At 32.0% G+C, this 16,675-nt stretch overlaps 1 protein-coding gene across 1 annotated transcript; it reads left to right on the top strand.

Moving 5' to 3' along the window:
- The first annotated feature begins 10,802 nt into the window (after positions 1 to 10,802).
- LOC132547937 (carbohydrate sulfotransferase 5-like) lies at positions 10,803 to 13,844 on the top strand. The gene is made up of 4 exons (XM_060211748.1): positions 10,803 to 10,893; positions 11,739 to 11,843; positions 12,420 to 12,585; positions 13,034 to 13,844. Exons 1-4 carry the CDS (start codon positions 10,803 to 10,805, stop codon positions 13,842 to 13,844), a joined length of 1,173 nt encoding a protein of 390 aa, XP_060067731.1.
- Positions 13,845 to 16,675: the final 2,831 nt, after the last annotated feature.

Raw genomic sequence — 16,675 nt, forward strand, 5'->3', positions numbered from 1 at the left:
ACATAACTCAGAAAAGTTAAACTTTTACAGGTTTTGAAGTTACAATGTGATAAAAATACAGCCATTTTATTGCTTTATTTTCAGTTCATAATGTAACGTCAATGTCCATATCATGACATCAAAATTGATTTTTGACATGCGAGACAAGGGACAACGCTCCAGGGTGTATTACTCTTGTGACAAATACAAGAATAATACGGGATTATATGATATACATTTATTTTGACATTCGATTTTGAATTTCCATGTTCATTATCTGAATTTCCATACATGCACTTTAGGCATCTGTTACTTGATAACAGAACAGTATAGCTGTATAATACTACATTCCCTGTAAATGGTAAATGACATGGATTAAATTGAGATATCTTCGGGTCTATTATTCATTTATGAATTAAAATATGAGAACAAAGTTCTTTTAACTTTACAAATAAATATGATGAAAGTTTTTTTTAGTCATTGTGATGTATATATTAGTCCATGTTAAACTTAACGTTCTAAAATTTCAAATCTGATTTTTTTCCATTGTTTAGCTACACCTAAAACATCAGAAATCACAAATAGTGTCGACGTTTTTATAATTTTAAGAAAAAAATGACATGTTATAAAAAATCAAAGTTACGTTTAATATTATTGTGTTTTGGATTTTCAGATTTTTCCATGTTTTTTCTTTATTTCCATGAACCCAATCGGAGAATCAACAAGCAGGCTTGGTTAGATTTACAATAGTTTTCTTCAAATCAAAGCGAATATGTTAATCTTTAATTCAAGTTAGTATATTGCGTCAAGTGTCCGTAGAATAAATCTATTGTGATAATATTTCATTTCAGACTTCCTACCAGGTGTTATACAGTTTCTATAGGAATGGTAAATTCTCCATCTTCAACACAAAATACAGTATTTAAGCTTTTATTTTAAATAATTTAAAGTGTTTGATTACGTAAGATTTACCTGGTTTCTATGACAATAACTAGAATTTCAACTACCACGAATTTGATACCTGTTCATTGTTATGATACTGTGTTTTTGTTATTTCACGCAGAATGGTTCTAAACCGTCAGCCAATGTATTCAATACTTTTTCTGATGCTAGTTGCGGCTGTGTCATTTTGGATTTGGGCTTATGACATTCATCGTAAACTACAGGAAGTTACGAGTCCACCAGTGGAACTACAAGACATAAACGACAATATGGCAATAAAACAGTTAAAGATGTTAACAAAGCATCTTGATTCACCAAAAGATGGAAATCATCGGACGACCACCCCATTTCGATAATGTAGGGAAAGGATACAAGCGTGTTACTAAGGCAGGAAACGCTTGATACGGCAAAAACGTTTGAACCGGAGGAGAAATTAGTGGAGATATATTGACGTAAGTTAAATTCTTGGAGATAGTGAAACACGGATTGCTCTCGTACGTATCTATTATATGATATATATATATATCAATCGTCAGTTCAGAAAGAACTTTTAAACGTTTTAAAACAACGAACACATAAATTATTGTACATAAATATCTGAAACGAAGTCATGATGCAACAGACTTCATATATTTCGACAAAAGCACGGTGAAATCAAGATAATTTTCATCAATATCTATATACGTTTTTCCGTTATATCAAATATCTTCCTTCACAATGATCGCTATTTCATATCCGATCCAGAAATGTTTAAATGTGGTGATAACTGAATATTAGCCAAATATGCCATTCCTCCCCCATCAATAAATAAGGCCTGTTCACTTATACACTGTGAAGGTGTAACTTTTCACATTGAACCTGTTTGTACATGTACTTTGCAAAAATCAACTGGTAAACAGAAACGTGATGACGGGAACCCATCGAATAACTAATCAACTGATTTCTGAAATTTCTTACTGTTTTTTAATAAATCTATATATACGACCATGTCTTTTTATATTGTGTTACAGATATAAAAATTATCTGTAGTATCACATTTTAATCTATTCGAGTTTTGTATAAAAGGTGTTATTCACTTGTGTGTATTTTGTACCGTATAAACTTCGAGATTGCAGATGGTGAACACTGTTGGTAAAAGTTAGTCCCCTCGGATACCGTAAGCTTAAACCTTTGAACAACACTTTAATACATTGAAATAGTGGCATAGTTCTGGATATATCGTGTACTTGACGTTTTTCTAAAATTATCCGGTATATGGAGTTTGCGAAAGGTGGGTTTTCAAAATATCCTAAGATCCAAATACAACAGCTTGTATGTGCTATTGGTAGTCTCTGTAGTCGCACCTTTACAAATAGGTATTAAGTTCAAAAATGTATATACGCAAGAATATAGCGCCCTTTTTGTGCCAAAAAATGAGGGAAAATGTATGGTTTTTGGGGAAATTGCTACAAATATCATTTCCTCATTTTCCTTTTAAAGCAACTTAACATGAGCATGCTGACAATAACATGTTAGATATCATATAAACAAAAGCAGAAGTCAGAGTTTTGAACATTTTGGGATCAGGAGATAAAAATGAGAGGGATTTTGAGAAAGAACAAGCTCTTTTTACATTAGGCGAAATTTCCTGAAGGTCAAAAATATTACTTCCAATGCGTCCATGCGTAATTATGTGATTAAAAATCTTCAAACTGTATCAATTGAATTTCCCAAAGTGTAAGAAGTAATTTAAAGTGATTGACAATATTTTCTGAGTATTTTTAAAGGAAATCAAGCAAAGGGGAAATCTGTTTTGGATTGAAGTACAATGTATTGTAAAGTGAACTGAAATAAAATGTTTACACTTGCTTTTACTAGTACATAGGGATTGCTTCCTATACTAACAAGGGCATAGTCATCAAGATCCCTCGCCCACGTTCATTTGTAAAATATGTACGTTTAGAGTGAGCGACATGAAAATTAAAGTATTGAAACTATTTATTATCTATGTTCAATTCCATTGAAAGTGATCGATATAATTACAACTTAGTAGCATAATACTGCGGATATGAAAATCATCTTATACTTTCAAATTCCCTTCTTTTACCCAATGTAATGATAGAATATTTTTCCCTTAATTTCAGATTAATCAATGATTCTATTACTGTTCTTGTATGACATAAAAGTGAAATGCTTTATACACAATAAAACACAATACAGCATATAATAATCAGATATATAAAATTGCAAGGAAGTTACTATCACTAAAACAAATCATTACCGGTGAGAGTGTAATATCACTTCAAACATAAGATTTCATAAAACATTTGGAGATTCACTATCATAGGTTTATTGGGGCTTTTTACCAACTGGTGAAATGACCTATGGCTATTGCAAAATTTTGTGGCGTCTAAATTTCCTTATCGGTAAGTGATATGTTTATATTGTATGAAATGTCTTTCAAGATATGTTCTTTAGATGTGCACTGATAACTTATTTTTAAAAAGATCCAATATGACCGATATGACGTCATATGTCAAATGTTTAAAACAGACATAGCCCAAAAAGTATTTACTGTACAGTATTTCTGACATGATATTATGGTAGACAATGTCCAGGGTTTAATATCACAATGGACAAATTAATACTTAGAAGGTCAAGTTAAAAAACCCGCTATAGGGTGAAAGGTCACCAATTCTTCACTTTGTAAGCTCCCCGAAGGGAGAGGAGTATATAGTCGCCGCTTTATCCATCCGTTCGTCCGTCCGCCATAATTTTGTTTGGAGGATTTCACAAAAATTATAAGAGGTATCCGCATGAAACTTTATGGGAAGATATATCTCAACGAGAAGGAGGGCAGTGCACAAGAATTATAACTCTCTTATTGGCCTTGGTTATTTTTAATACTTAAATTTTGTCTCGTTCGGGGAACATAACTCGTATCTGTCGGCCATTGCTTTATTTTACAAAGGTTTTGAAAAACACATCTTTTTGTAGTCAACAATGTATTCCATTCTGATGAAGTCTTTATTTTTTTTTGTAACACTTACCGTTAACATGGTATGCCATTTTGAAAAAAATGGGTTGAGTTTATTTTAAACTTCTTCCCAATAACTAAAAGGCCTAGGCTACTGATACTTGGACAATGTTAGTATGAAGGGCTACAGAGTTTGTTAATATAGTTGACCTTGACTCACATTAAAGGTCACGGCTACGGTTGAAAAAGGATTTGAATTTGTTTAAGACTTCAAGACACTTCTTCTCAATTATCAAGAAGCCCAAACTACGGATATTTCACAAGTAATATGCTAGGTTTGTTAATATGGTTGACTTTGATCTAATTTCAAGGTTACAGTGGCCATCTGTTGCTTCTTGTGAGGCACTTTACTATGAAACTAGTTTGGTTACTTTAAAATTTAGAAGAAAACTTTAAACTTTCTACTTTTTAAAAGATGCATTATCAATAAGTACCAGAGTATCTTAATAACGTCTTTCCTTCATCTTGGTCTTCATTTCGTAATCCTTATAACTATCAGATACCACGTTGTGGATTAGATATTCTGAAAAAAAAATCATTTATCCTTTTTTTCAATCAATTTATGGAATATTCTCGATGCTTCTCTGACAAATGCCTCAATATATTGTATTTAATTTTTTATCTAATCAATTCAGATTAAATGTACAGCCAATGCAGTCAACTTTGATGGCACAAAGCAATGTATCGGTGAGTGGTCTCGAAAGTTGAGAAATCTTTAGGCCGACCTCAATGGGAAATTAGCATTGCTCGAAACCCCACCCTTTACTGAGATGTGAGTTTAATGAACTTTCCCATTTAGATTTTGGCATTTTTTTCACTTCCTCAGCCGCCTAGGTTTAAAAATTGGCCTATCATTGGGGAAGAAACAGCCCTATGAATTGAAATCATTGTTTTGTATCAAAAGTTGATATTCACTTGTGTGTCTTTTGTACAATCTAGAAAATTTGTCTGTATAATTTAACAACTTTTCAGATTTCATTTGATTAATGTTTTTTTATAGCCTATGTCATGTCATCATTATCATTCTAAGTTGATTAGTGTATACCACTGCAAAGTGAAGTGTACGTACAATTTCCTATATATACTAGTAGCTGGACGTGTTTGATGCTAGTCTGTGAGTCTGATAGTTGTTGCGTTGTTGTATACCATGTTCTCATTTCGGAACGTGACATTACTTGGATTGACTGATTCATGGCGGTTGTCGTCGATGAAGCAGAAGAAGTTTATCCTTTCGGAACATCTGGTATTATTCCCCTGTACTATTCAGGGGCATTGCTGCAAATATTTCTTTTTTTATTTACACTATGCTTTCGTTTCATCGACACGTTTAAATCTAGATGTTATTTACGTACGGTCATTTCTTTGTTGTGTTTGTATACGATAATATACCATTAGCAAACACTCAGCTCCTGCGGGAACATGATTCAGTAAACTTAATTGCAAATAAATATTTTCTTCTGTATCAATTTAAATTTCTTTTGATCTGTATGATAAGGGTACATATGATGACATTAAAGTATTGTGACCACAGAGAGGGTCACGTGACTGATAAACAAATGACCTTTGACCATTAACGGTGTATTGTAATGGCTGTATGTAGTTCTTATCTATAAAGTGATTAGTCTCAATTACTTCAGCAGAAATATCACAGAAATATATCAAAGTTTACAGTACTATTATCACCTACCGCAAGAAGTAGCATTATCTTATAGGTGATCTCGCACAGATCAAAGGAATGTCGCCCTGGGGAAATATCATCATTTAATTCAAACGTATGTGACCAATCAGTGAACAGTTGCGTGGAAGATGGGTATAATAATGGTTTTATGACGTCCTTACGTACAAGTAACTAATATCACATTCAGGACACCGTCTGGTTTTCGCCAGCCAAGTAAATTTGGGTATCCATGTACTTGGCTGGCGAGAAAAGCAGGTAAGTTTATTTTTTTATTTCTTTTAATCAAGAGATCATGTACGATATTATATATATATGTATATCAAATATCTTCTTTTTAATTTTACTTAGTTTTCCCTTTACTTTAACAAAGTGAGAACTTTATGAATTTTTACAACATAATGAGCAGCATTTTCCATATAATAGATGCAATCATTCGATGAAATTTTTTATAAGTAAATATCTTTCTATAAATGGTTTTACAATTTATCGTTCTCGCCAAAATACTAAATGATTCTTTGAAAATGAAATTACAGCTTTTGTTCCATAATAATAAAAAGATGCAACATTGTCAATACGATTGATGTTTAAATCAAGTACAGTATGTCATAGTTTGTATGTGAACAAAGTTCATACCATGATTTACTTTATATATTGAATTGAAAGTTAACAAATTCAACACGTGATTGTATAAATCTGTTAATTTCCTTCACCAGTGAAGTTTGACGATCTACTTTCTGCCACAAGATTTTCGAGAACAGTCCATACTGAACTTTGACCTTTACCGTTGAACTCGGGATCTGCTGCAAGGTCAGTTGGATTGAAAGAGTAAGTACAAGCGTTTATCTGTTTACCAAGGAATCTAATATATTACAAGTAAATACAAATAAGATATCACCACTCATAAAATCTGATTAGATAGATATGTTGGCGTATTATTTATATTATTTGAATATATCATATATTTTTTAAGGATTATGCTTTATTTTGTCAAAAAGTTTTCTGTCGATTAGTCAAAATGATATCGTAAAATTTAAAAGCAATTTACAAAATAGTAAGAAAAATGATACAGCGGACACAAAAAATCAACACAGTTATCCAAGTTTATCTAATTGTCTTCATTTAGTTCTTAAATACGATAAAACAAAGTTTATGATTTATTTCTGTCTACACTATTGATGTAGTTTGTTGTATCATGGTATAAATGTAAACATCTTTAATATGATATTGATTCACAAAAGAGTTCATCTCGTTTAACGTAAACAAACACTTTAAATGTTCTTTTCATCTCATTTTCTTTGCTAATACAATGCATTAGAAATTAGGAAAGAATTAAGTAATAGTAATAGAATATCGCAAATATCTTTACTACCGCGAGGGTAAAGTTTGGAAGTATGACAACATCGTATATGAATGACATCACATCTCCTCGACCGCTAATTGAAATAGAGAATCTAGCTTACAGCCATGTTAGTAACAATAAAATTTCATCAAACATAAATAACTTACGATATCATTTGAAAATAGGTTTATAGTCGCTAGATTAGGAGAATTCATTAACTTTGGATTTTACCTTAACTAATAACACACTGCAATAAATAGATAAATAGATAAATACAATAAAAATAAATAGATAAATACAATCAAATAAATAAGGAGGACGTCGCTAACATGTCTGTACAGATCATGATGAATAGCGCAAATCATAGAAATAGGTAGATTTAAAATTGTCCCGTTACATTATGTAGAAAATGCTTGGTAAAAACCTGCCCTCGGGGGATGACAATATCTTGTAAGGTTTAAACTATGATGATAACTATGAAATCAATCACCGGTGAAAACCGCACCTATATCGAGAAATCATATGTAATAACATGTACTGTTAGACGGTTATCTAGAAATCGAATCCTTCTCATAACATCATACCATTTCTATACTCATAAATTACTTGCTATAACATTGTTGTCCTAGAAATCAATTACACCTCGTACACACTATCTTTCATCTGAACCTATCAGTGTACAGCCTCGAGGCTTCTCTTTCCTGTTATAGCGACCCTGAAGTTGCTCAAGGTATCAATTGTTTGTCTATTTTTGTCATATGATTTGGATATCAATTTGAATTGTATATAACGCTTAGTTGCGTGGACAAAAGAAAGATATTTTAACATTGTCGTCTGCGAAGTGACACAAGAATTCTTTAAGACAAAAAAGATAAACATTATGACGCCTTGAGTTTGATGCATTGTCAATTTGTTGATACCTATCGGAAGTGTTCATGAAATACCATTTGTTAGTAAGAAAAATTCAAGCAATCATAATTTTGTTCAAAGGGCTACAAATCTCTACAATACAGTAATCAAAATTTGTTTTTGTCACATAATTTATTTATTTCATGATTTTTGAAGTTCGTCTTAACTCGATCCCACTTCCGGTACGTATCCGATTATACTTTAAACGTTTTTTTATCATTTTTTTTTTTTTTTTGAGACTTGGCTCATTATTTTGTTTTATGAATCAACGCATGATTCAGTCTTAGGAATGTTTCAGTACGTTGTATAGTGAAAATAACAATATTTTATGTGTTGAGAGCGATACGTAGAGAGGGAACATATGCCGCCTCGGTAATACCACTTTATTACTGTGTGCATACAAATGACTGCCGCTGTAAATACCTATTACCACAAAACGCTGTTTTTATTACCCAGAAATCTGTGGAGACCAATTATCGTTTGAATGAATGCTTTATTGATTAACATTTTTTGTCCTTACATTTATCTTCAAAGAAAGGCTACCTCTGAAACTGTCTTTTTGAGCTCTTGATTGTCGCCATAATATTCTCCTTTTGTTATCTGAACATTGAAACCCATATGTGCATTAAGTATTTAATCTATTTTCTTGTTAGGGATGTTTATAGTGACCATAACGCCAGTACTTAATGCGATATCTGCAATTTTAATCAATATTGTAAATCTTCGGCAAAAAATCAGCAATATTCTAGGAGTTTATATTCGTTGATATCGGATGTACACCTAGCAACGAATTGATATTGCCTGGTATCGTTAAATGGTATAAATAGATTTATTTATTTATTTATTATCGAAATTTATTCATAAAATCAAATATCCCTGAATATTGTTTTAGCATCTCGCAAATATCTTATTTTACAGTAGCGGAAAACGAAAAACGCCTCCATATTTAAGACAAACTCACCATCTTTCCGTCAAATTAGAACTAAATATATCGTAAATCTATATCACCTGTTAAATTACAACTTAATTACGAACCAGAAAAGTAGATACAAGTTCGCTGATGTTTATCACAGTACTGTTCTAAATGATCAACATATTGCACGGAACAAAGACACTTTATTCTTCGTTTCAATGTTTTTGTACCAATGTAACATGAGATTGTACACATCAGTGGTACTGACTTAGGAGTGTTAAATTCTGTAACAGAAACTTTAGAGGAAGATCATTTAACGGTGATGTCTAACTTAATTATAGATAAATTCGGTATATACATGTTTTTGAAAAATGGTTGTTTTCCAATTATTTTTTCCAAACCTATTTTCAAAATATTTTCTGTTATTTTATCATAATTTACAACATCGAGGGAGAACGATGATTACCTCCATGTTGCTCAAATGTCAATTAGACACAAGTACTTGTCGTCCTCTCTAACTTTTATTGAATCGTCGAGTTAGCGTTAGTGCACTTTTCTAATCGTATTTTTACGTTTATTTTGATCGTTCGATAGAAACCTGATATCTGTTATGTTGTCAAGACGAACGAAAAACTTGTATGATACAATAAATTTTATCATTTGACATACAAATTGTATATAAGCCATCTTTCCTACTAAATTTGTATTGTTTATGTGATACTTGTTTGTTTTTCTCACAGGAGAAAACTGAGTCACGATTCACTGATATTATCATAACTTATATGTAATGTCCTATCTTTGTAATCCCCCCCCCCCCCCCCTACGTAATGAAGTCAGATTGCAGCTTAAACACTTTTTTATGTGGTCAATAATATTATTTTTTAATATTTGAATTTAAACTTTTGAAATCGCACAGAGCGCACTTGCAAGAACACATGCATATAGCAAACATGCTTATAGATACAAACACTTCTTTTCTAATATTTCTATAGCATATCTACTCTCATTTAAAATACCCATAAATAATTATTTATTCCGTAATAGAATTATTAAAAAGTTAAGGCAAGGATAATGGAAGTGAACAATAGTAAAACTGTATTACAATGGTGTGTCATACAACAATATTACTTGTGTAAAATTTGCCTATCGATATTACTCCTTCAGCACCAGTGTTATATAGACTGTTCGTTTTGTCCAGTTACCGTAGAAAATATGAAATATTAAAATTGAAGATGAAATGAAATGTGCGATGCTATTATGACATTGGAGATGATAAAATGAGATATGATGTGCATTCTAGGTTATAAAATTCTTCTGTAGACTCCGTGTTAAGTCGATATGGATATATAGCACACAGCCTACCAACAGGATATATTATAAAGCTTATCACGCGACACGTTTGACATAAATAAGCCATATAGCATCGATTTTAAGTGGACGCGCCATTATCTTCGTCAGGATCTCGTTTGATTCGTATCACATGGTGCCTCAATATCATATCACTTCTGATCAATGGACAAAAACCCAATTTATATACCGACATACACTCGTGTGTTTTAGCTGACAAAATCTTCGGATTATTATTTTCGCTCGGTGATTTTTAATGTTTCCACATTTATGACGTATTGATATGATGATAATTCGCTCACAGGACGTTTGGAAATATACCGTGGACAGAACTGTTTGAAAATAATCACTTTATAAAGAATTGTTTAAACAGCAAGACAGTCACGGATATTCTAAACTTCAGAAAGAAAACAATCCTGACGAAATATGAACGTGTGGTTTGGGATTTAAGCATATTTTGAAAGCAGACGTGAGGTTTACTGTGTAAATGGTTTCTGCAAAATATTTCTGAGAACGTTATCGAAAAAAGAAAGATTTGTTAAATAGGATACAAAGATACGGGAGACCACTGATTGTTACGTCTGTTTTGTTGAACAGAAGATCACTTTAGTTAAAGTTAGAAAGATTAGAAAAAAACAACTAATACATATTTTCACGGAAGTGACGTCAGATAACTGACATGGCTGCTAAGGTATTCCGCAGTCCGGTCATGTGCTTGTGTGTTGTTGCTATTTCAGTGTTTCTACTGGTCAAAATCATGGAACGCGAACGTACGTAATTTTATACGGATAAATGTCTGTAGTGATTTAATCAACAAAGTAATGCATTTGAATACAATACAACATCTTTAAGAATATGATTTATCAATTACAGTTTAAGATGTATGTAGGTTAAGATGGCAATTGTTTTCGTTCTGGTGACTTTTTTGAAATGATATTTTTTTTAGAAGAAAAAGATGTTGCTACATTCGTTTTTTTAATTTTGGCTACAGGAGTCAGAACATTGTGAATAGGAAATATTAATTGTAACTGACTTTCATTTTTTCGTTCATAAAAGGGCATTCTATGTTATTTTGGTGGTCACATTTTCCTCCTAAATTGCCCCTCTTTCATAAAAACTTAAAAATGATATTGGGATTATAAGAAAAAGTGATGTGAAATGCTAAAATCGTTTAATCTAATGATTAAACGAGCTCCAAACTGAAAATTTTGAAGAAAAAAAATATTAAAGAAATATGTTTCTGATTTGATAGCAACATTAAAGGATGTTACTGATGATCAAACAAGATGGGATGGCTAAGCTGTGGTTATAATCATTATCGCTTATTTTGCAAAATTCATTTTTCAAGAAACACACTGAAATATTTACTGTTGAAATTTAAAATCCAGGAAAGAACAATCAGAATTAACCTTTTTTCAAATCTGTGATTTGTGAGAAAACATGCAAACAAGAAGTACTTTAATAACGGGAAAACAACTCCGCCACAAAATATAGTCCACACGTGAAAATTCAAATTCATAAAATACAACTGTAGATAACAGAGCAAATAAGACACAAACGTCTAAGATAATACAGTATTAATAAGCATGTGTCTAAGTGTCACCTTCTATTATAGGTAGCCCACCATTATCACAGAAAGTAAGGGATCTTCGGAAAGACGTATCAACTTACCACGAACAACAGTTTTCACACAATGGAAACAACGTATCTCAAGTCCGAGGTAAATCGTGTTCTGGTAACGCTGTTTATAATTTTATTATCTTACTTTCGAGGGGTTGTATTTTCCAAAGTTTCCTAAAACGGAAAACCAAAATTTGATACAAGAACATTATAAACAATAAAATAACGTTCCGTTTCATATTTCCGTAAAAAATAAAATTCTTGGCTTCTAATTTTTGATAAAAAACGTGAATATGTTATTGATGAAAATAGTGTTTATTCTAATTTCACAGCAGAAATGATGATATTTGCTTACTGGAGGGAGTGGTCTGATACAGACGTATCCATGTGGTCACTGTAAATGAATAAGAAACAACAAAATAAATAAATAAATAAATAAATAAATAAATAGATAAATAAACAGCCGGAAGTTAATTCTAGGAGTAACAGGACTGCATTTTAGGATAGACGATACCGTATGACAGGCCGTATTCCTAAACGCAAATTAAATTACTTTGGTGTTAAAAACAGAAATTGTTTTACATAACAGACAGGCACTACATTTCATCATGACTGAATTACCCAAATGTTATCAGCAAGCCATAAGTTTTATTTATATCTATTCTTATTCGTACAGAACCAATACCAGTCATTCTGCTGACGTATATGCGCAGTGGATCTTCATTCCTGGGAAGCGTGCTTCAGACTAACCCGGATGTTTATTACCTGTTTGAACCCCTGCACGCAATCCAGATGGCAGTTAGGAGCCAGGAAACGTTTACTTTTCTTAACGGAACGTCAAGGTAAGTGAGTATCACGGGCATTCTGGCTAGGTTCTGTTCACTACAAGATTTCAACATTAATCTATAATTCTGAACACACCCTTTTTCTTCAATTTTCGGTTCTTCTGTAAGGAACTCTTTAATGCACATTTCAACATGTATAAAGTTTGGCAAGTCTCAGTCTTCTATATCTAAATAGGTCACAACAAAACGGGAAATTTGACTTTAATTTAAATTTAATACACAGGAAAACTTGAATGAAGTTTTAGTATTCTCCCCTATTAAAAAAGTCTGTATAGATTTCTCCTTTGTTAATATTTTCCCCAGCCTTTTTTTTAAATTTGAGTTTGGACTATGATTTTGTTGACACAGTTGACTTGTTGTGATATTTTGTGAGGTTATTCTGAAATGTAATTTGAAGTAATAAATTTTGATAAAATATCACCAATATTTTTTCTTACTTTTGTAGGAAGTATGAAAATTTTCTGGATGTCGCCAAACTGACTATTAGTGGTCTCGCCACCTGTGACATGGAAAGTCTTCCTACACAAATGTGGTTAAATGGGTTCTTATCTTTAAGCAGAAAAGCAAAAGGCATGCGATATTGTGTAAGCAAATCAAAAACAATCGAGGAGAGCCGTTCCTGCATAAGTGTAACCAAAATGGTCTGCATGAACTCCAGTCATTCTGCCTTAAAGATAATCCGGATCCCGATGGACCTCTTAGAACCCTTGATGACCTCGATGTCGAACTTGCGTGTCATTCATCTCATACGCGATCCTCGAGCCACTACATTGTCACAACATGCTTATGGCGTCATCCCAACAGCTCACTTCCGACAGCACGTGACTGGCTTTTGCAACCGTGTATACAGGGATGTTGTCACGGCGGAACGTTTTCTGACGTCATTTCCGGGAAGGATCTTGCGTATATATTATGAGGACGTTGCTAAGGATCCGAAACGTTATGCTAAGATTTTATACAAATTTACAAATATGACATACACAGCCAAAATAGAGACAGATGTACACTCTATGACGTCAGCAAATGTTCCAAAAAACTGTGGACAGCTTTGCACACGGAGTTCTAATTCAACTGCGCAGGCAGAAGCTTGGAGAAAACATGCTCCACTGGAGTTGGTCAATACAATTGATGATGTATGTCAACCACTATATCTACAATTAGGCTACAGGAATGTAGAGTCAGAGCGCATGCTCAAGGACATAAACATTCCTCTACGACGAGATCTCAATACTTTTGATGACTTCCGGTACGCCTAATGACGTCAGTGCTATGTTGTTTGGAGAAGGAAACGTTTGATTTTACATTGCAACATTTCATTTAAATGAATTATGTAAAAAAAAAAAAAAAAAAATCACGGGGGCAACTAAAGATGATTGAGTGAAAAAAACAAAGCACACAGGTATGTAAATCAGACGCATATACCTTTCTCAGAGAACACTTACTACACATTTTACACTTTCACCAACACGTACCTGTTTTACACACATTTGCATTTACACAATAGTACTGCACATTATTTGTTATACATGTATTTATTTTATATAATTATTTTCATTTCTACAAAAATACATACACTCACAACTTATATTATCACCTTGACATATAAACTTTTACACATAGTTTTATATATGATAACTTTATCTACGCAATAGTACTGTTATCTACAGAATAGTAAACAGAACACTCCAAATCCAAGCACAAATAGAACATTCACCTGCATAATAACAACAGACTAACATACTCACATAATAACATATTGATCAACAGACTAACATACTCACATAATAACATATTGATCAACAGACTAACATACTCACATAATAACATATTGATCAACAGACTAACATACTCACATAATAACATATTGATCAACAGACTAACATACTCACATAATAACATATTGATCAACAGACTAACATACTCACATAATAACATATTGATCAACAGACTAACCTACTCACATAATAACATATTGATCAACAGACTAACATAATAACATATTGATCAACAGACTAACATACTCACATAATAACATATTGATCAACAGACTAACATACTCACATAATAACATATTGATCAACAGACTAACATACTCACATAAAACTATTGAATAACAGATTAACATACTCACATCACAACATATTGAACAACAAATTAACATACTCACATAATCACAAACGTATCTACAGAATAGCACACTCTACTTCAGAATACGATACTAACCTTAATAGAAAAATAATTCACTATGCAAATAACACATAATAATACAAACATCTACATTAGAGAATAATACACACAGTACAGAATAATACACATATCTATAGTACAGAATAATACACACATCAACAGTACAGAATAATACATACATCTACAGTACAGAATAATGCACACATCTGCAGTACAGAATAATACATACATACAGAATAATACACACACTACAGTACAGAATAACACATCTACAGAATAATACACAATACACACATCTACAGTACAGAATAATACACACATCTACAGTACAGAATAATACACATCTACAGTACAGAATAATACATCTACCGTACAGAATAATACATAAATCTACAGTACAGAATAATACATACATCTACAGTACAGAATAATACATACATCTACGGTACAGAATAATACATCTATAGTACAGAATAATACACACATCTACAATACAGAATAATACATCTACAGTACAGAATAATACATCTACAGTACAGAATAATACACACATCTACAGTACAGAATAATACACACATCTACAGTAAAGAATAATACACACATCTACATTACAGAATAATACACACATCTACAGTACAGAATAATACACACATCTACACACATCTACATACCGAATAGTACACACATCTACCGTACAGAATAATACACAAATCTACAGTACAGAATAATACCCGCATCTACATACAGAATAGTACATCTACAGTACAGAATAATACACACATCTACAGTACAGAATAATACATCTACAGTACAGAATAATACCTACATCTACAGTACAGAATAATACATACATAATACATCTACAGAATAATAATACATACATCTACAGTACAATAATAATACATACATACAGAATAATACTACTACATACAGAATAATACACACATCTACAGTACAGAATAATACACACATCTACAGTACAGAATAATACATACATCTACAGTACAGAATAATACATCTACAGTACAGAATAATACATACATCTACAGTACAGAATAATACATACATCTACAGTACAGAATAATACATCTACAGTACAGAATAATACATACATCTACAGTACAGAATAATACATACATCTACAGTACAGAATAATACATACATCTACAGTACAGAATAATACATACATCTACATACAGAATAGTACATCTACAGTACAGAAAAATACATACATCTACAGTACAGAATAATACACACATCTACAGTACAGAATAATACATACATCTACAGTACAGAATAATACATACATCTACAGTACAGAATAATACACACATCTACAGTACAGAATAATACACACATCTACAGTACAGAATAATACATACATCTACAGTACAGAATAATACATCTACATCTACAGTACAGAATAATACACACATCTACAGTACAGAATAATACACACATCTACAGTACAGAATAATACATCGACAGTACAGAATAATACATACATCTACAGTACAGAATAATACATCTACAGTACAGAATAATACATCTACAGTACAGAATAATACACACATCTACAGTACAGAATAATACACACATCTACAGTACAGAATAATACATCTACAGTACAGAATAATACATACATCTACAGTACAGAATAATACATACATCTACATACAGAATAGTACATCTACAGTACAGAATAATACATCTACAGTACAGAATAATACATCTACAGTACAGAATAATACATCTACAGTACAGAATAATACACACATCTACAGTACAGAATAATACCCGCATCTACATACAGAATAATACATCTACAGTACAGAATAATACATCTACAGTACAGAATAATACCTACATCTACAGTACAGAATAATACATACATCTACAG

The sequence above is a fragment of the Ylistrum balloti genome, unplaced genomic scaffold, assembly GCF_031769215.1.
Source record: "Ylistrum balloti isolate Yb309-2 unplaced genomic scaffold, AGI_CSIRO_Ybal_v1 Utg369614, whole genome shotgun sequence".
NCBI lineage: Eukaryota > Metazoa > Mollusca > Bivalvia > Pectinida > Pectinidae > Ylistrum > Ylistrum balloti.